General features: G+C 42.3%; 1 protein-coding gene across 7 annotated transcripts in view; it reads left to right on the forward strand.

The window, feature by feature from the left end:
* The window catches only part of LOC131134426 (eukaryotic translation initiation factor 4 gamma 1-like), a 30,647-nt gene that overhangs the window by 4,154 nt on the left and 4,869 nt on the right, over positions 1-21,624 (forward strand). For 2 of the 7 annotated variants that reach the window (XM_058079694.1, XM_058079696.1), the window contains exons 3-23: positions 49-135; positions 1,507-1,539; positions 2,441-2,461; positions 2,787-2,981; positions 5,386-5,488; positions 9,581-9,720; positions 12,875-12,967; positions 13,112-13,202; positions 14,401-15,342; positions 15,433-15,521; positions 16,144-16,339; positions 16,605-16,738; positions 17,445-17,570; positions 17,661-18,071; positions 19,236-19,382; positions 19,489-19,725; positions 19,819-19,923; positions 20,052-20,342; positions 20,812-20,920; positions 21,013-21,121; positions 21,418-21,620. In XM_058079694.1, coding sequence (XP_057935677.1) covers positions 49-135; positions 1,507-1,539; positions 2,441-2,461; positions 2,787-2,981; positions 5,386-5,488; positions 9,581-9,720; positions 12,875-12,967; positions 13,112-13,202; positions 14,401-15,342; positions 15,433-15,521; positions 16,144-16,339; positions 16,605-16,738; positions 17,445-17,570; positions 17,661-18,071; positions 19,236-19,382; positions 19,489-19,725; positions 19,819-19,923; positions 20,052-20,342; positions 20,812-20,920; positions 21,013-21,121; positions 21,418-21,620 — 3,862 coding nt within the window. Of the gene's footprint in view, positions 1-48; positions 136-1,506; positions 1,540-2,440; positions 2,462-2,786; positions 2,982-5,385; positions 5,489-7,713; positions 7,876-8,152; positions 8,318-9,580; positions 9,721-11,907; positions 12,211-12,874; positions 12,968-13,111; positions 13,203-14,400; positions 15,343-15,432; positions 15,522-16,143; positions 16,340-16,604; positions 16,739-17,444; positions 17,571-17,660; positions 18,072-19,235; positions 19,383-19,488; positions 19,726-19,818; positions 19,924-20,051; positions 20,343-20,811; positions 20,921-21,012; positions 21,122-21,417; positions 21,621-21,624 lie in introns of those variants that run through there. The other 5 variants (XM_058079697.1, XM_058079698.1, XM_058079699.1 and 2 more) reach the window with 5 other exon arrangements.

Here is a 21,624-nt window from a genome sequence, read left to right on the forward strand (position 1 = left end):
GTCACATATTACTTGGCTCCTGTTGATTTGACTTCTTGTCTCTTGCAGTCCTCATTCCCCCCTGGGCAGCCCCCTTCTATTGTGTTTGCCACCCCACCGGCCCCACAAATGAACCCAACGCCTCAGCCCAGACAGGTAGGAATACTACGGTTCACGTACCTACACACGCATTCAGGTGGTCCTCTGTTGATGGCTTTCCGTCTTAGCGCACAATCATTAATAAATGAATGAATTAACGTGATTTTCTTCCTTAAACACAATACTTGCGTGATAAATAGTTACAGAGCAGTGCCCTGCTGAAGAATGAAGTATGTGATCGATATTGGCCACATATTGTCGCTCAACAATCTCTTTATTGCAAAAACAAAACACACTACTGTCGGCCACAACCCCACCCAAACAAAATCGGCAAACTCAACTGTCTCAAAGTTCTCTGCAGTCCCACAGTTAGCACTGAGCCTGTCACTTTCACAGACTGTCCGAAATCACAAAATCCTTGAACACTTCAGTCCACATATTAGGTTGCTGATTCTCTGACAGCGACAGTAATAACAAAGCAAGCAGTGGTCTTATTGGGATGGAGAAAGCTAGTGCTTTGGCTTTTATTCTGTATTACCGTTTTATGTAATTCTTCTATTTACTGTTTTTATCGCTGCCTTTTATGTTCTATGTGATCTGTCTATAGTGTGAGTGACTTCGGAGTTCATTTAAGGTATGAGCCGATTTACATCACAGTCTAGGAACGGAACTCATACGAAGACCACCTGTGTGTACACGCGCACACACACAATAGCGCGAATAGCACATAAATAAAAAAAACACATACAATATAAGATGACACGACAGACCTTCAAATTTGTATTACCATTCAATGTTTCACCTTAATAGAGCTGCACCTTCTGCAAAAGTGGATTTTTTTGTCATTATGTTTGCATTATTCAACAAATTTAAGAACATTTAACTGTTTTCCCTGTATTAAGAAGCATTTTGTTACGTTCTTTCTTGAAAGATGCCCAGCCACTCCTAACGATTTAAGTATTGTTTGTGTAATCCTGCTATATACTAACTCACAAACACATCGTAACAACAAACCGATACCTTTTTGGCAGCGATGTCAACTTCATGTGCTTTTTAGGCAAATGATGCCATGGGGTTTTTGCCTAAATGGTATGCTTCATTTAAGTTGCTTGTACTAGAGCCATCAGTATAGTGTGCAGTATTTGTAACTGCTTGTCATCCTTGCGTACTCCTGAATTAAAGCGCAACACTTGATGATTTCATTTCAACTACATCCATGCATAGAAGCAAACTTGTGCCCCGGTCAACATGAACATTACTAGAGGTGAAACATACAAGGCAAATAAATGAATAGAAGGCCACCACAGGATGATACATATTTGCTTTTTATGTTAGAGAGCTGAAATGGGTTAGTCGGCTTGAGCCAAGCATGGGTCTTGTACTGTACTGATTTGTCTTTAATGTCTGCAATGTCTGCCTCTCCTCTAGTTTGCCTCAGGGCCCAGGCCTATACATCAACAGGTACTAACAACATCACAGACTCACCTGACAGGTGGAGATGGTTTTTTTTTTCATTGTCACGCTAGTTCTCAAATCAGTGGATATATTTATCAAGCTCTACCAATGAGAAGTATGCAATGCAGAGTCTGCACATACATTTGAATCAAGAAGAATAATAATACATTTTATTGGTATAGTGTTTTTCACGATACCCCAAGACGCATTGCAATGAGATAAAAACAAAATGAAGCTGAATAAAAAAGCCTGCAGAAAAGCACATTAAAATACATTCAGAGCTAAAAACAAAGCACCTCCTTTTTAAAAGCTTAACTAGATCTTGAGCTAGTCTGAGACCTTAAGTGATTTGTGTCATGACGACATAAAATAACATTATAAACCGAGGACCACACATACAAAAATCACACTATGTTGTGGTATCAATGCTTTTTTGCACCGCAGGAACTTTACCCCGGAACTTGTTCGGGTGTTTGGACCGCAGGCGTGTTCCTGGTCTTTTTGGGGGGTTGAATGATGTCCCTGCTCAGGGGATAGTACACGGGAACATTTGGGTGGGGTCTGCAGCAGTGAACATATCTGATTGGTTGACTTTTATTTCACCGGCCACGTTTGAAAAGTCAACCACTGTTTGCATTCAGCACATACATTATGCTATGAAAAGTGAATTAGCAGCAGCCAGTAAAGAGCCAAGTAATAAACAGCCAGTCTTCTTCCCTTTTAGCCCGGTAGTACTTTATTCACTTCAGATGTTTTTCTCTGCATGCTGCTTGTTAATTCCCCGCTTGGCTCCAAATGGATTGTTTCTTGCAGCATTGCTCCAACTGACGGTAGTGCTCTTTTCTCTCACACTGTCCCACGTCACGCTCCTCTTTTATGTATTTTTGTTATCTTTGTGCTGCTAAAGGGGAACTTCAGATCACTACAGGTAACTCTTTTCTTTCCCCTTTCTCTCCCTCTGTCCTGTTTATGTACTGTATCTGTCAGCGCTTTGCTTTTTTGCCTTGATTTCGTTTTTCTGGCTATAGCAGTCAACTCCCAGGTCAGCAGTAGAATGCCAATGAGGAGACAGGACTGTATGTTCCTGCTCGGGGTGTAAGGTTTAGGTCATATATTAGTGTTGGGCATTTTTTTTACGCCATCCTTGTTACCAATAATTCAGTTCATCTTTCGTCCCACATTTCTGTTCATGTTATTTGTCCTGATTTGGATTTTTCACCCATCCTTTCTCCTTCTTGTCCCCTGTGATCCAGCCCTACTACAGCAATCGAGCAAGTCTGCCTCCGAGTAGCGGGCCTCGTGGCGTTCCACCAAACAGTGCTCCTCGGCCTGTGACTCCCACCCACGTGTACCAGCCGGGCCCTGGTTCCCAAATGATGATGATCCCAGGACAGCAGTTGCCCTTCCCCAGCTCACCACAGGGAGCAGCCTATTTTATATCAGGACAGGTAGAGGCAAAATTCAAGTGTTGAAGTAGGTGAAGAATTCTACACTGTGTGCACAATTATTAGACAAGTTGTATTTTTTAGGATTCATTTTTTTTTAGGATTTTTAGGAAAAGCAAATTGGGGATTTTGAGAGCTTATGTTCATGGAGGCTGTCGGTTTCTTGACCTGGTAACCATCAACTTTTGCACAGCAGCCACCAGAGAGATGTACTGATTTACTTTACCGTAAATCTCCTTTTCAAGACGAGCCCACAAGTTTTCATTAGGATTTAGGTCAGGTGAGGAATTATTCTTCATCATTAAGGTAAAAGCATAATGACTAGACACTTGGTGGCGGACTTCCATGAACATGACAATATTCCTGCATGGAAATCCTGGCCTTCTCGAAGGATGCAGACTGTACCACTACTTTCCCCACCAGGGAGGTTCTTTTTGCCTGTGGGGTCCAATTGCTTTTCTTTGAATGTATGAGGAGCTTGGTTCCAGCCCTGCTCAATGCGTGAAGTGCCTTGGGATAACATCAGTTGTGAACTGGTGCTTTATGAACACAATTGACTTATTGATTATGTGGTCAAAAAGACGGAGATGGCGGGTCGCCCTGTAACTGTAGGGTTTGATTCCTGCTTCCTCCGTCTCAGTCGCTGCTTTTGTCTTTGGGCAAGACACTTCCACCCGCATTGTCCCCAGGGTCGCCCACATATGCTTTACTGACCTGCATGCTGACCTACGATGGGGATCCGGTCCTCGAGCACTGCACGATGGCTGCCCACTGCTCCTAAAGAGGATGCTTTAAATGCAGAGTTGAATTTTTATGTACATTGTACATGTGACAAATAAAAGATCTTTCTGTCTTTCAATACTCACTTGCTTAATAATTGTGCACACAGTTTGAATCTCGGTCAAACTCGTACGAATTGACCTTTGATCACTTGCCTGATGTTGTGATAGAGGTCCTTTTGAAATGTTGAGGATTTTTCCATAGATGTCACAGTCTCTGAGAGGTTGAAGACAAAGTCAGATTTGTGATGTGTATAGTGCGGATAACAAACCTTTATGCAGAACGCTACATTTTGGAGCGGTCTTTCAACGGTAGACTTCCCTTCACATCCCACATGATGTCACGAAGATACAGTAGCGGTAGTCAAACCAAAACATTTCTTCTGTCACCTGTCTTTTAGTCAATTTCATCAACCCTTCATAAATGTTTGCCTCTGCATATAAGCAAGAAAACATCTGAATCATTCCTGACGCCTTCAGCTGTAGTCAAATATCAAATTAGTACAAAGTCTAGAGTTAAGGCTTGTGGAATGTAATCCTATATACATATAAAAATAAATACATAAGCACTAATTATTGTAATATCTAATAATATATCTTATTTATAGTTTATTTTGTGTATGCTGGGGCCAATTAGAAACAAACTGAGGGCCAAAAATGGCCCCCAGGCTGCACTTGGACACACAAGTCCTATGGCATGGCACAATTGGAAAGACCTTTTTAAACTTGAAATATTTTCTACAGTCACAAGTATGTGTGCCTTATCCGAGATGTATCTTCTTTATGCAAATAACGTATTGCTTTAATTAAACAAAAAAAAATGATATTTTTGAAGTATCTGTATCTATGCCTAGTACTGAGTATTTATCAAATTCTAATTATCCCTTCCTTTATTAACATGACAATCATTTTTCGTGTCCTCTATGTCTTGGTTGTAAAACTGCCTTGTAAGGCGTTTTGGCAAACGAAAGAAACAATACTTTTTCAATACTTTAGTCTGCAGCTTGTGCAGTACTTGAATCACCCTCTACTTAAATGAATACAATTACAGTTTTGCACAATAAATGTTCTCAAAACGACATGCTACGATTACAAATTTTTTTAGGTTTGAAGAATAGGCTGCACGAAGGACGAGTAGTTGGCGTGCAGGCCACACAGCTAAGAGACCTGAGTTCGATTCCACCCTCGGCCATCTCTGTGTGGAGTTTGAATGTTCTCCCCGTGCATGCGTGGCTTTTCTCCGGGTACTCCGGTTTCCTCCCACATTCCAAAAACATGCTAGGTTAATTGGCCACTCCAAATTGTCCATAGGTATGAATTGGGTGGGAATGGTTGTCTATATGTGCCCTGGGATTGGCTGGCCACCAGTCCAGGGTGTACCCCGCCTCTCTCCCGAAGACAGCTGGGATAGGCTCCAACACCCCCGCAACCCTAGTGAGGATAAACGGTAGAAAATGAAGTTTGAAGAATATATCACGATAGAAATTGTTATCTCAAGAGGCCGTAATATATATTGCAATATGGATTTTAGGCCATGCTCAACCTTGTCAGTCCGGCATATTCAGAGTGTTTTCAATAGTCTTTTCTTTCTGCCTCACACTGCATTGTCCACCCTCCTTTCTTCTTAGTATCGCTCGCCGACCTACGTGGCCACACCCCAGCAATACCCTGTACCAGCTGGGACTCCAGGTTTCTACCCGGGCACCAGCCCCGCTGAATACAGTACTTACGGTAAGTGTATGGCCTCGCCTGAGCCACTCGCGTACTGAGTAATGTATGGTTAAAGTTTGAGTCCAGCTGGCAGGCATGCAGAAAGTAGCAATATGGCGTGTGTATTTGACAGTGAAAAGGTTGTAATAGGACAGCACGGTGGTGCATGTGGTTTTGTTGTGGGTTTGCAGCCTTTCCTTTAACAGCCCTGGAACATGCATGTTAGGTGAATTGCCCATGAGAGTGAATGTAAATGGTAGTTTGTCTTTTTCACATCATTCCATCTGTAACCACATTGCACCCTCTAGGGGTGTTTAAGTGTTGGTGCATAACAGTAGGTTATAAGAAACTCTTTGACCCCCATGCTTGCAAGCATCTAGCAATAGGGAGCTGTAAATACAGTAGCTGAGTATTGCTGCATATTGTCAGGCATTTGACATAAAGTGAAAGTTCAGATGATAAAAAAAAATATTCAGCTTGTTAAGTTAAAGCCTTTTGTTTGAGATGGGCTTTTGCTTAGTCATTCTGTGTGTCATATGAAACACCATGACATCACAAGCGCCTGTGACCCGAAATAACTCATCATGTGACCGTGAAATATGCGTCACAAAGTCCGTTAGACCAAACTGCTAATGAGCTTAGAGATAGCTGTGCTAGATTTCTCTAATTAGTGTACGAATATTAAACCCATTCCCTTAATATCTGTATCACTAGATGTAATGTATTTTTGTCTTACAAAACATGCTGTGATCATGCATGAACAAGTACATTGATATATTGCTACTTCCGTCAACAATGTAACCCCCCCCCCCGTATTATCATATTAACTCGTTTTCTCGTGTTATAATGCACAGAAAAGGGAAATAAATATGTGTTTGTTCATGTTTCACATACATAAATATTGTGAATGATTCCCCAAAAAGTGCAGTTCCTTTTTTATTGGTTTTCAGGGCTACAGAACAGGCATAAAACGTACCAACAGCCCAACAGGAAATAAGAAAAAAAAGGGGTGGGAGTGCCGTGGGAGTACATATTAATACAGACTTTACTATTTACACTTTCCATAGCTTAGGCATCTATTCGTGTGTAGCGGCGGCTTCTTTCAAACACATCTCCCTTCAGGAGTAGTAAGTGAGTCAGTCTCTCCATTGTCCACATTTCTTTTATAATATCCCGCCATTCCTTCAGGGTGGAAGGTTCCAGCCTGTACCATTTCCTAGTGATGGCTTTCCTTAGCCAACCAACTATCTTCTGTCCGCTCCACATTTGCAATATGTCCCATATACAACGTAACACATGTCATCGAGATCTCATATCCTAGTACCTTAGCCAAAGTTAACTTTAGAGCACATAGCTATTAATAGCAGTCCCAGCCGCACCATTAAAAACCATCAAAATGAAAGTGAATAGGGTGAAACTGGTTCACATTGATTGTGGCCCAAACCAGAATGACAGCAAAAAAATGATTTGCAATGTTGAAACTAATTGTAATAACAATATTACTTTAATTAATTATAATTGTTGTAATCATATAATAAAAGTGTCTGTGCCATTCACACTGACCAGCCATACAGGGGGAAAACATTCCCGTCTTTCATTGTCAGTGTGAAAGAGGCTACATTGACAGTAATCCATCATTACCAGCCATGTCAAAATCAATAAAAAAAACTAACAGGGTGGAAGAGGCAACAGGAAAGGAACTGCCACTTGCCTTCAAAGCTACAACATAGCTTTTTTTCTTTCGTAGTCGATGTCTGAGGCATTCCTTTGTCCCCCTTTCTGCAACGGAGTACAAACGGAGTAAAACACTGTCAGCAAAATGCTGTAGGTTTAAAATACTTTTATTATTGCCCATTCTCCTTCTGTTTGTGGTGAAAGTCACATGTGAATGGCTATTTACATTTCTTTCGTCAACCGCTCGTCTAGGGACAGTGTGAGACAGCCAGTCGGAGGGATGTCAACTTAATCTCCTGTCTCACCCGGTCTTCTTCTGTGTGCTTGTATGTTCCATGCTAGCAGGCTGTGGTGTCCTTACCACAATATCATGCAATGGAGTAACTCGCCAATATAACCCTGTTGCGCTGCTTTAACTGAGGGCCGCCGTGGTCTTAAAGTCCACGTACGTTTCCGCTTGCCTGCCAATGTACTTTTGAGGGAGAGAGGGAGGTAAAAAAAAACTGAAAAGCTGGAAGGAATCACGAAGGTCAGAGGGAGGGGTACTGAAAGAGGCAGAGCAGCACTGAAAGAAATCATTTTAAGCTGCCACCTGTAGAGAGGGCAGGAATAAGTCAATGCTGGGTACTGGGAAGAACCACCAGCTGTCCATTTTGCTGTTCATCCCTTATTTTGCACTCGGCAGACATTCAACATGGGGAATCGTGGGTCTCAGGAGGGGGTGGACTCACAGGGTAGGTGTCTTCAAATCTTTGTCGCCCACACCCACCCTTTAGCTGCTCACACTCCTGTGCTTAATGACTCGTATCTCATGCCTCTTATTTAGAGCATGGGGATGGCGTCCAAGGAAAGTCACATTCTTCCTTCTGGCTTTCTGGTTGTGAGCTTGCTCCCTGTCTCTCTCGGTCTGTCCTCTCCCTCTTGCAAATGATCTTGTGTGGGTTTTGACTATATTTAGGCTGTGTTGCTCTTGGTCAACAATGCCGACTCAGTAATGTGAGTCGGACTGTTATGCTTGCAGGGGTGGCCAGTTGGAGTGTGTAGTTCCTGTTGAGCTTTTGAATATTTAGTACGTCATTACTTGCCTTTGACAAAGAGGTAATTCTAAAACTGTTGAGGCTAGTTACAAGGCCATCTAGGAGAAGAACAGAATGTCTTGTTGACATTATTGACCGGGTAAGCCAACAGAAGTACTTTGTACTTGTAGTGCCTTTTTTAGTGTGGATTGGCCTTATGTAAACATACATGTTTTTCTTTGATTAATGTATATTTATTTAATAGATTATGTAGATTTAATAATGGGGGTGGTACAGGAGTGAATGATTACGTGAGGAGTGGGATGTAGAGCACAATTCCAAGATTTTTTACCGATTTGTATTCAGATACAAAATAAGTTCCATTTTGTTATGTTTTAGGATGTTGTGACTTTTTAAAAAGAGGAGCCACACCAGAGCTGCAGTGATTTCTTGATTAAATTGAATAATTTGATTCGGAAAAAAGCTTTGTTTTCTATTCTGTTGCTTCGATGATTCATTTAATGAGTGTAACTAATCAAATGAAATCCTGGCTGCATGGCGGGGTTGGAACTGAAAATACACTGAATTGGGTGGAGAGCGGCTCAAAAGAAAACAGCCCGGGGGAAAGAAAGGAAAGGGCCCAAAGGAAATGACAGAAGCTACTGTATCCAAATTTGAGATCATGTCAAACTCAAAAAGGCACCGTGGTGCAATGTTTGCACTGTTAAACAGAGCTGACATTCCACAACAGTACTGCATACATCCACGCCGCACCACATTGCCAGAAAGCACCCGACATATTTACACGGCAAACAACCAAAAACAAGGTAAAAGTCTATTTTGGTAGCTGCTTATTTATTTATTGCTACACTCGGGACATTTTTCTTATTGTTTCATTATTCATGCTATATGTTTAAAGTGATGCAACTGATGACATGCATTCATAAGAGCAAAGAATAAAGAATATGGCAAGTAGAGAAATCTTTCATATTGTGGATATACGTATGAAGCATGGTCCCCGGTAGGTTTGCCCGCATGCCACATCCAGCCCGCCGATCATCACCCAAATAATATGAATACTAAAAGCAAAAAGTATATATACTTGGATACATTTAGTGTGCATGCTAATTATCTCCGCCTCCAAGATGGCTAAAGTACAAGTGCACTGCCTTTGCTGTCATGACGTTATACCGACAATGAGAACATGAGTTGCAGCTGTTGTATTGCAAATAAGGAGAGACCCTCCTCGACCCTTAAAAAAGTTGTTGCATTTGACCTCACATGAATGATTGTGTGAACATAGACTGTGTGCTGTTGTGTGTTTGCTTTGTCTCTCTGTGACGGGCTTATGTTAGTGTCATTTTAAGGCCGTTGGAGTAAGCCTGTGTGTTTTGATTAATATTGTTCTCTGTCTGATCCACAGCGGGGGCCTACTATCCAGCCCAGCCTCAGTTTACCCCTCCAGTGCAGGCGGCACCCGTCATCATGAACCCGGCCCCTCAACAGCAGCAACCGCCGCCTCAACCTCCCCAACACATCCACACCAAACGGGAACGTAAACAGGTAGAGAGTCAATGTTCTATTAACGAAGAACACAGTCAAAGATTGGGGATCCATTTTTCTTACAACCAGTTTAATGAACTCTATTGATCCTCACCACACTCCCAAATATGCGTACACACTCAGTTCATCACGTGTCAAAGAGGACCACATATGAACATTAATAAAATAAAAATCGTCCTGGCGGCCTTAACAGGTGGCGCAGACCATTTCTCATAAAGATTACCATAAATAAATCTATGGCTAAATTCTAATCTTGTCTAATCTTCTAATCTACTAATTGTTTAGTACTGTGCCGCTTGCGAGTCACTGAAGAAAAGGTAGCTCTTTCTTTGTCAGGAGCCATCATTACCCATCAGTGCATTCACTAGCTTGTCAACACACTGGAAATCACAGGAGGTCATTATATATAACAGTATAACAATATAGCAGACTCACATGTCATCTTACTAACACTAAAATCATCACACAGCAACTTAACACTTGTACACACATCAAATGAAAAAAACAACTCTTAAAGATTTCCCATAATGCATAATCATGTAATTTGCAGTGCAATGACAGGCTCGTCGTGAGTTTTTTCATAGGTCATTATTGGCTCCTGTCAAACTAAGGGCTGCCTGGTCACAGAGTTGTGCACGCCAAAATATGACATTTTATGACGCGGACACGTTGGGCTTATACACCGGTGTGGCTTTTACTGTATATGTACAAATCAGTTTTTTCCTCTGAATTTAGTGGGTGGACCATATACACCGGTGCGGCTTATACAACATCAAAAAACACAACTGAACGGTGCTACAACGGTGCTGTCATTTGAGTCTAAATCATTAGTGACAAAATTCACATTCACACATTTTTGTAATTGAATAATTTTGTTTCTTGTATTTGCAAAATAAGCTAAATTTGTTTCTGAAACAGGATGTATTTGTTTGATAGAGATACATTTTGTATTTGCAAAACATAATGCATTAGTTTGTGCAGGATGCTTTCTATTTGGAATCTCGAGTTCTCTTCTTTCTTTGAATATGATTTTACTAATAGCATATTACCACCGCTTTAAAATTGTGAAAATAGAGTTTCATATAGCATTTAAAATAGACTGCCGTGAACTTAACTGTAACATGAGGTGCTGTGTAAAACTATGCCACTCATGTCCCATTTCAAGAGCACTGTATGTAGATCTTCTTTTGCTTGCTTTTGCCTATTTAATTGTCTTTCTTTCAGACACACATTACAGTTGACACTGGCAAAACCATTTCTAAAATGTGTTAATATACTGTATGCTCTACTTTCTCGTGTGTATGAGCTGTATATACTGCATATACGGTATGTGTGGGGTTTTTTCTCTCTCGTATTATATAAATTAGGGTTATAACGCCTGGTTAGCATTCAGTGCCTGAATAAATGCCTTGAGCTTTGTTCTTTTGCCTTGAGCCTTTGGCTGGGTCTCTCTTTGGCTGCTTATCAGAGACTGGGGTTGCCCAGGGTTGGACTTTGACGTGGCCCAGGGACACTCATGAGAAAGGGCCATTTGAGGAATAATGACACATTTGTTTGAATGTGCTTCCACCACCTGTTTTTGTGTGCTCACGTATGCAACTGAAAACCTTTTGAATTGCAGTGAAAGCAAGTGCAGTCTTTGGCACTGCAACAGACATTTAACGCAGGGTGTGTGCAAAGAACCAAGAACCAACTAGTCTGTTTAACAGAGTGCATCGGGTTTTGCATCAAAGTTATATAGTGTGTCTGTTTGAGCTCTCTGAAATGTTAATATATATTCAGGTGTACGTATTCAGTCAGGTGCACGGATGGCATTAAATTCTCTTTTTTTGTCTTGCATTCACTTCATGTCATTGGAAAAACTGGAGCAGGAGGGGGTTGTGGGACATGTCAGCACATTGCTCAGCTCCACGTGGCCAACTATCCTCCCCTCCCCTTCTTGGTTCTGTGGCCCTCCCGCTTCCTGTTCTGCTGGTTTCCTCTGTTCTTTTGCAAGTGGGCAGCATGTCCGTTCAGAGTGAGGAAGAACAAGCAAAAGGCAGCTATTGCTAGTAGACGCTCGGTTGATTATAGCCTTCCCTGCCCCAAAACCCTCCCATTCCTTCATATTGCACCCTCCCCTACTTCCCTCCTGGGCCCCTTTAACAGTTAGTCTCTGTGGGTGGGAGTTGCACATTCCAATACCATAGCTCCAGTGACTATCCTATTTTCCTCCTCCCCGTTCTGTTCATCAAATGAGCGAAGGGGAGAGGGAGTGAAGTTGCTAGCAAGCCAACTGACAGCCTGGCCCAACCCTGCTCTGTTGTCGGCCTGGGAGAGTTAAGATTAGGGAAAGCTCTCTGCCACCGGTCTGCTTCGTGGGTTTTGTTTTTTTGTTTTTTGTTTTGCCAAGCCTGGACCTTGCTTGAGCTGCTGCTCCAGTCCCAGGATGAGAGAGTTGTTCATGTGCTCTTGTAACAAATAGCTTCCAATGGACCGAGCTTGATAAAGGTTGGTAATGTTCAACAACCGTTGGGATTTTTTTTGTCAAAGTCTTTGTTGCCCGTGTTGGCTCAAGGTTACATTTTTCACTTTAGTCCCATGACTGTGCACGTCACTTTATTTAGTGGCATTCTGGCTCATACCAGTTTCATTGCCTTCCTAGAATAAGCATGTAGTGTATGTGTTTGTGTGAGTGTGTGACAATGTTTCAAAAATGTTGTGTGTGTATATATGTGTATATATATATATATATATATATATATATATATATATATAGACAGAGATCAGACATGATTTTTTTCCCCCCATCTCGCCAGTAGCAAAGTAGTGTGTTCAACTTTTTAACAAGCACCCAAGGCTACAGGGCATCTGGTCATATTTTACTTGACTGGAGTGATTCATGCTTTGGCCTTCTTGCAGGTTTAGAATGTGAGAAACGTAGCTTTTGATGGAATGAGAGAAGGCATGCATGATGGGTTGTTGCTATCTAAAAGACGACTGTGTTTCCCCTGAAATATTTCATTATTCCTCATCTCTCACTTTTATAATGTTAACCCAATGCTATCCAATATTAAGTATGCAGCACATTTGTGAATGATTTCCTAGTTCCTTTCTGTTGTCTCTGCATAACTCCTGTCTTTGACTGCTGATTCCCCCGTTTTTTTTTTAACAGATAATAATAAGAGACCCAAACCAAGGTGGTCGAGACATTACAGAGGAGATTATGTCAGGGGGCCGCACCGGGTCTACCCCAACCCCACCACAGGTAAATTTCACGATGGTGGACTTTACCTGATTCGTCATTTTTCCTGACTGACCTACCTTATCGATCATGCGATGGCTGTCGTTGAAATTTGGACATGCTTGTGATTCTTCCCACCAAAAAATGTTGACGCTTAAATTTCTTCAGACTGCCGTATCTGGATCAGACAGTACAGGAGTGGCCACAGCTAATGCTGAGTGTGTCCCAGCTGCTGTTGCACCAGCACCGGTTAGAGCAGGTGAGTGCCATATGCGCGGACTTCAGTCTAGTCCCATGCTGCATTGATTAGGCAGTCGTGTGGATATGCATAATATTTGTAAAGAGGAATAGTTATGGTAGGGTGATAAAACAACCTCACCAAGTTGTATCTGACAGCCAAATGCATAGACCACATAGAGCATTAAAGGCATCAAAGCAATTTAATTTTTGAAAGCTGGCAACCATCACAAATCATTTTCAAGGCATTGGCCCTCAATGAACATTATCATCAAGTACATATGTCACGGTCCTGACATGATCACAGACTCCTAAACTGATAAACGACAGGAGAGGTTTGAAGGAAAACTGTTGTGGGAGAGCCAAGAGGCTTAAACGCAGCATTAAAGAGTCATAAGCATTTCTGGCAAGTACGAGCTGTGTACACCATGTGACAATAATATAATATTGGCATGATATGAATTAATGTCTGACTATATGATGTTGTGGCAAGATAGAATTGTTACAATTTGAAGGTAAATTGAAACAACCAGGCATAATTTATGTGCTGTGGAGCTCATCTAAGAGCCGTAATGGGGCCAGTATTCCGCCTGATGTGTTCAGTGTGATGGGCACAGCTGATATAATGCGGGATCTTACGGCTGGTGCGCCGTAAGGTGCCACAAGGTAAGGTCAATCCACCTGTAAATTTACATTGATATGGTAACATATAGAAGCTGAAATCTGATTGGACAAACATCTAACATCCTGCACTACTGGAAGCACTGCAGCCAAGAATGACATGACAATATGATAAGATAATAGACTGTTGAGAATAAATTAGTATAATTAAATGAAGCAGTTACTACAATTTAAGGTTGATATATAGGTCAGTGCTTCTGGTAATGGCTAGGCCAGCAGACGAAGGCCTTGCTGGTCCTGACTGCACACCACTGCCTTAACAGCTGATTAAACTAATAATACTAAATAATAGACTTAATAAGGTGTGCCAATGACAAGTTAAATTCTAAAACTCAAAAAGTACTACCTACCATGCAGCCTAAAGTCCAACATAAGTGCTCTCCCAGCGTATTTTTGTTTTTGATCTCAAATTGTTGCGACCCCCAGAGAGTTAAGGTTACAACTCGAACCTTGAGTAAGGGTCAAAGAGATACAAGAAGCATTGGTATCATTGTAAAAAAAAAAAAAATCTATAATCTTTCTGATTTTTGACATTCCAGATGACAGAGAAAATCCTTTGCTGCCTCATCTGCCTCAGCCCCCTGATACTGTTAAGAATGACTGCCACCCCACAGAGGCCACCTCCTCTGACATGAACATTAATCCCACTGCACCTCCTCTCGTATCAGAAGCCCCAGGAACCCCTTGCAACTCTCTTTCTAGCCCTGTGCCCAATGTTCCCATCGCAGACGTAATGGATGCCCCCAAACTTCCTAGAGTATTCACTTCTGAGCCCCAATCTGCGCCCGAGGTGCCTGCATACCCTGCACCCATTCCTGATCCTGTGCCTACCTCCACTGGACAGGAAATCCCAGAAAGGACAGCAACAAGGCTTGATGAGGAGGTGGTAAAAGAGGAGGACATTCAGCCAGAGGATGTTTCTTCTTTACGGGAGAAATCCTACACTCCTTCCGCCATCTCAAACGGCATGGCTGGGAATGAGCCAGAGCGGCCTTTGGCCACATTACCATCTAGTTGCCTGGAGGCCCCTCTGGAGTCTCCCATTGCTCAGCCTGAGGAGCTCCGCCTTCCCAATGGTTTGCCACTTCCATTCCTGCAAGACCCGGAGGCCCCGGCTATTACTACGGAAGAGTGCGATGACAGCCCCATCGCTGAGCCTGACGTGAAAAGCTACGAAGCCACCACTAAGGCAGTGCCTACATCAGTCGTGAAAACAAGTACAGCACCTGTTGGTGAGTCGGCATCGACCGTCAGTCCAGCGGTTCCCACTGAACCTACTGCCCAGACGGGACCTTCCCAGCCTGAGGTCCATGAAACGGTTCATCCTGTGTCCCTTGACACCAAGAAGGATACCACAATGCCCGAGTCCAACGCCAAAGGAGAAACATCATCTCCAGGCCCAGTGGATGACCATACCCCAGAGATGGTGATCGGTCCTCCCCAGATAGTACCCACAGCCCTCGTAGAAACTACTATGCAAGGTGAGTCACTTTGAATTGACAGCAAATCTTGGCTAATTCATTGTGAGGTGTTTGAATTAGTTTTAAGGTTTAATGTCTATCTTTCTGTAGCTGCTGTGTCTGTGCCAAAGAAAAAGAGGAAAATGAAGGATTTGAACAAAAAGGAAGCAGTGGGAGATCTATTAGATGCATTTAAAGAGGTGGGTGTTTATGCCTTCATGTATTCCTCCTGTTGTAAGCAGGAGGTTTTATTAAAGTCCCAACTCAAAGTAATAGACATGCTAGATACATAATTTGATGTACTGTATGTTGAACCGATCCAATATTGATACCGACATATAGTTGTTGTTTGTCTATTTCAACCATTCATTTTCTGGGTGGAATGACTAAACAATGTACAGGTTTGCTGATTTTTGTTACACAAGTTTCCGGCCTATTTTGGATTTTTTTTCTCATTTACACAGAGTAAAAAAAATCTAAATGCAAGCTCAAATATATACATGCATCAATTTGATAAATGGTGCTGATGGTTCCAGAATGCCTTTTAACTTGACATGGCCAAGCCCTATTAACTTGTTATTGGTGATCATGATTGACTGCAGCTGCTAGTTCAGCAGCATAAAATCATGTTTGACAGCGCTCATTGGCTTGACCAATCACTGAAGATGTATGTTGCATCATCATTCTGCCATGGTAAAAGAATGGTTGAAACAAATAATCAAGGGCCAAAATGAATATGACATTCATCTAACATTCATGCCCTTTGACTGCAAATAGAAAAAGTGACTCCTAATTTCCTCCCTCTCGCCCCCACTGATCCAGGAGAAGGTAGTTGTACCACCAGCACCTGAGATTGTCACAGCACCATCAGCTGAAACCCAACCTCCTGCTCCTCCTCCAGCAGTAGAGGATGCAGACCTGACCTGGGAGGACAAGGAGGACAAGCTGGATGCCGAGAATATTCAGCCAGATGATCCTGAGCAGACTGCAACCGACAAGAAGTACCAGTATAAAGAAGGTGGGTCTATAATGTCATTCAGTGGCTTTTGCAGGCAATTCAGTATAATCCATAAAGCTTTCTCTTATTTTGTACAGTAAGCAAGAGGTGTGTTTCCCATTTTTCCCATTTCCATTTTATATATAAATATATATATATATATATATATATATTTCCTTCAACTTAGTTGTCTGAGGATGTTTCTTTTTGTACAATAATATCTCAAAATAACAAACATGTTACATCATTGTTATAAAGGTCAGTAAATGACATATTTTATTTTCAGAACAATGGCAGCCAGTCAATCCAGAAGAGAAGAAAAAATATGACAGGAGTTTTCTGCTGCGTTTCCAGTTCGCCTCGGTCAGCATGAACAAGCCGGAGGGTCTTCCTGCTATCAGTGATGTTGTCCTGGACAAGGTCAGACATTAACGACCTGCCAAAAACATGATATATGTACCCTTTTGTCATTAAATAGCTAACATCATAGTTACATCAGCATTTTTTTTGTCTTGAACATTATCACAAATTTGGAAGTGATTATATCCACAGCATATACGCTACACAGGTCATCCAGCCCGCATGAACAATGATCCACCCATTTCCTCTGTATCTTGTCAAGAGTTCTTGAAAAGCTGGTGAATGATGATATTAGGGAACACCGGCGCTTCAGCTCTGGTCATGCCCCCCCATACAGCTTCAGGATACAGCACAGCATAGTAACTGATACAGGTTTTAAATGATGCACTTTTTTTAGACCTCTCCAAAGTGTTTGACGGTGTAGATCATGGTATCTTATGTCAGAGGCTCTCAGATTTAGGCCGATCAGACCAACACTGTCTGCTGGTTTCTTAAATATCTTTGAAGCTGTAAGTGTAGCTCAGTGGTCATCCATTAAAGAAATATATATATGTAATTCAAAACTGCATTTTAAGTCAAACAAGGTGTCCATCATGTGATTATAAGGTTTAAGAACAATGTTTTAAAAGGTCAAAAATCATGGCTCAGGTGATAGATTGGTGGAAGCATCCTTGGGCAAGATACCGACCCTTGCCCTTGATGCTGCGTCATCAGTAGATGATATGTTTTTGCCTTTTGTGATCTCTTCATCTGTCCTTCTGCTCAGGCTAATAAGACTCCTCTGCGCCAGCTTGACCCCAGTCGGCTACCTGGGATGAACTGTGGTCCGGATTTCACACCTTCCTTTGCCAACCTTGGCAGGCCGGGTATGGGGGTAGGAAGTAGAGGACCAGTACGTAATTTCTTTCTACATCAAAAGGTCACACACTGCCAATGGAATTATTTTGTCCTCTGATTGTCCCTCTCTCCCATCTTTTTCTAGCCTCCAGGTATGGGAGCTATGGTAGGTGGCCCACGTCGCTCTCAACAGATGCAAAGGAAAGAGCCAAGGAAAATCATTACCAGCATGTCACTCAACGACGACGTGAAGCTGAACAAGGCAGAGAAGGCATGGAAGCCTTCAGTGAAAAAATCTATGTGTAGTCGTACACCAGCTGAGACTGCAGATACTGATCCAGATCAACTAAAAACACAGGAATTGTTTAAAAGCGTCCGCAGTATTCTCAACAAACTGACCCCTCAAAAGTTTCAGCAGCTGATGAAACAAGTCACAGAACTTAAGATTGACACTGAGGAGAGGTTGAAAGGTGTCATCGACCTCACCTTTGAAAAGGCTATCTCTGAACCTGACTTTTCCGTGGCCTACGCCAGTATGTGCCGCTGTGTTATGGGGGTAAGTACTTCATCTGGTCACTCATATGTAAATGCTTTATTGACTAAGAGTTGGTTATTATTTTTGTTAGCTCTGGTAATGAGCCATCAGATTCTTTTCATAGCCGTTTAACAGCTGCCGCAGTCCATAAGGAAGCTGTAGTAAATCAGCACTTGATCCAACTTACTTCAAGTTCAGCGCAAAACACGATCGCTGCATGCTTTAATTTCATATTGGTAAATTTATGACTTAGTTATGATTTTATTTAATTATTATGCAAGTAAGAAATTATTTTTTCTCCAATTGATATGATTTCTTTTTTAAGCTACCGGTTTAGGAACTGTTTAAACACAGGCACCGTTTCAAAACGGCATCGGACAATATGTTAACCCGGCTGCCACATGTGGGAGCCACAGACTAAAATGATGGAATTGAGGAGTCCTTTCCTCTACATACGTAGCTTTTCAATTACAAATGACAAAAGTCATCACGGACATGAATGTCATATTTTTCTTGCCCCGTCATGATTTATTTGATGAATTCCTTGTCCAGGGTGCAATGATAATATGATAATACAAAGTACAGCATCAGTTATTTTTAAAAACAAGAATTGGTTCCATCATACACAGCATCAAAATTGTGTAGACAGGCTCAAACACCGCACTAATATTTCATTTCATGTTCCTTAACTTGTTGCACCGCGACCAGATACTTTTTTGTTAGTGTCAACTAGCTTTTGGTATCATTGTCAACGTATACTATACCACACTGCCTTGCAGAATTGCTTGAGTTATATAAATTGGTTGGTTTTCTGGCACAGACGCCGCTTTTAAGCATAGTCCAATGTTAGGGATCATTGTCATGTTGGGACACGCAACTATGTCCATGTTTCATCTGCCTTTGGCTTTTGATCTGCGGTGAATTTGGAGGTGGTACTCCTCCTCCTTCATTAGTCCAAACACTGTGCAGTATGTCGACTCCCACACACATACTTGTCATTTTTTGTGACCAAATAGCTCAATCCTTTAGTGTCACTTTGGCAGCAGGGGCTTCTTTACTGTTCGGAACACTCTTCCCTTCCCGTTGAATGATCCCAAATAGATAATTACAGGCCCAAAAGAATATGACATTCATGGCAGTGCTGTGGGTATGTTTGCCAATAATGCATGTTTCTTATCTTATTAGCTGAAAGTCCAAGCTACAGATAAGCCGGGAGACACTGTGAATTTCAGGAAGCTGCTACTGAATCGATGTCAGAAAGAGTTTGAGAAGGATAAAGATGACAATGAGATTTTTGAGAAGAAGCAAAAAGAGCTGGAGGCCGCCACAGAGGTAGGAATTGGATAAGTAAATCATTTTGGTTCAAATGTTTCAATGTTAAAATCTCTTTGGCTTCTGCATTTTCTGTCATCTCTATTTGTTTTTGCTTCTGCAACAGGAGGAGAAGAAGCAACGGTTAATGGAAGAGCTGGAAGAGGCAAAATACAAGGCTAGGAAGCGCTCACTCGGGAATATTAAATTCATTGGTGAGCTTTTTAAGTTTAATATGCTCACAGAAGTCATCATGCACGACTGCATCGTAAAACTACTCAAAAACCACGACGAGGAGTCCCTAGAGTGCCTGTGCAGACTGTTGTCCACCATTGGCAAGGACCTAGACTTCGAGAAGGCCAAGGTACAGCACACACCTAAGTTGCATTCACTGCGATTTGATTGATAACTCAAGATAATGACGTACAATACAAATATCATTGCAATGGGTTTTTAGCCTCGCATGGACCAGTACTTCAATCAGATGGAGAAAATAATAAAGGAGAGGAAGACCACCTCCAGGATCCGCTTTATGTTACAAGATGTGGTAGACCTTCGAGAGGTAACCTCTACACTCTACCCAACTGTTTTATGATCCGCTTAAATGTTTTTGAACTCTTTTACACTGCTCAGTTTTGCTAGCTGAGCTACTGTATGTTGTGCATTCATCCTCCCCCTGTGCCATCTCAGAATAACTGGGTGCCCAGACGAGGCGACCAAGGCCCCAAGACTATTGACCAGATCCACAAAGAAGCTGAGCTGGAAGAGCACAGAGAGCAGATGAAAGTGCAGCAAGCTCTCATCTCCAAGAAGGAGTCTGTTGGTGGGCCAGGAAGTAGGATGGGTGGACCAGGATCAGGGAGTCGTGGGGGACCTCACACTCCTAGTCGCGGTGTTTCCCCGCAAGGTGACGGCTGGAACACAGTCACCATTTGCAAGAACCGACCTTATGACGGCTCACGCCTTAGTAAAATCACAAAGGTAGTTCTTTCAGCTATACTGTTCTTTCCGCACTGCTTCAAACATAACCTTTGATTGATTGATTGATAATTACAACTGGAATCACATGGATAACACTGACATGAATGGATGTTCATCCACCAAACAGATTTAGGCTTTATAATGTGTACCTATATAATAGCAACACAAAAAATCTCAGGATGGACCCCGCCTCTCGCCCAAACAGCTGGGATAGGCTCGTGAGGACAAGCGGTAGAAAATGAATGAATGAATGAATGAATGAATGAATGAAATCTCAAATGGTGATCTGACAAGAAACTGAAATCATAGTACACAGTCAGTCCTGCGATCTCAGTTGCAAGCCATACTTGCTACATATTTTCATGTTTTGACACAATTTCAAATGAAAACATCCACCACTTTAACAGAGCTTAACGGAGCAGTCGCTCTTGTTCTTATATGAAACGTTTGAATCCTCTGTTCTTTCCAGACATCTGCTTTTGATGCCCACAGTCAGTGTCTTGCTCCCGGAGGCAAGGGCGCTTTGAGCTGGGGTAGAGGAAGCAGCGGGGGTAGCAGCACTAAGGCTCCTGATTCCGGTTGGTCCCGATATATATCACTCTCCTGGGAGTTCCTTCACCCCTCGTTTGGCCTTACAGCTAAAAGCTTTGGGGGTATCTGTCATCCCAAGGTCCAGAAACGGGTGCCCGTCCGGCTACCAGCACTCTCAACAGGTACTCGGCTCTGCAGCAGTCCGCGTCAGGTTCTTCACTGGAGTCGGACAGGCGTGTTCCTCAGAGGTGAGTCCAGGAAAGCTACTATACTTGCAGATGTGACAAGCTTGGGAACATTGCATGTCTGTAACTTTAGGGGTGACATCCTGGCGGTGACGCAATAGATCTACGCTCACAGATATGATATGATGTCATATTCATGCTTTCTCACCGAATAGCTACAGATGTACACTTTAACCTCGGTTAAGAGACGTCATTCTGAGTTATTCTAGCTTAATAGCTTTCTACGTTGGCTACAGTTGTCAATGTTATCAATTGTCAGACGTGTCATGTTGAGCCTTTTCCATTGATTATGATTTCAGAAACAGCTCAAGCCGAGAACGAGGGGAGCAGTTTGATCGCTCCGATCACGGTCTTGACCGACGCGATGACAGGGATCGACACCGGATACAGGTTGCACCTACACGCAGCTTCAGTCGGGAAAATGAGCGGAGTCGGGAGCGGGCAGATCCAGTCCGCAGAGTAGCTAACAGGACAGATGACAGAGATCAGGGCAGAGAGAACGGTGA

This window comes from Doryrhamphus excisus, chromosome 8 (assembly GCF_030265055.1).
Source record: "Doryrhamphus excisus isolate RoL2022-K1 chromosome 8, RoL_Dexc_1.0, whole genome shotgun sequence".
Taxonomy (NCBI): domain Eukaryota; kingdom Metazoa; phylum Chordata; class Actinopteri; order Syngnathiformes; family Syngnathidae; genus Doryrhamphus; species Doryrhamphus excisus.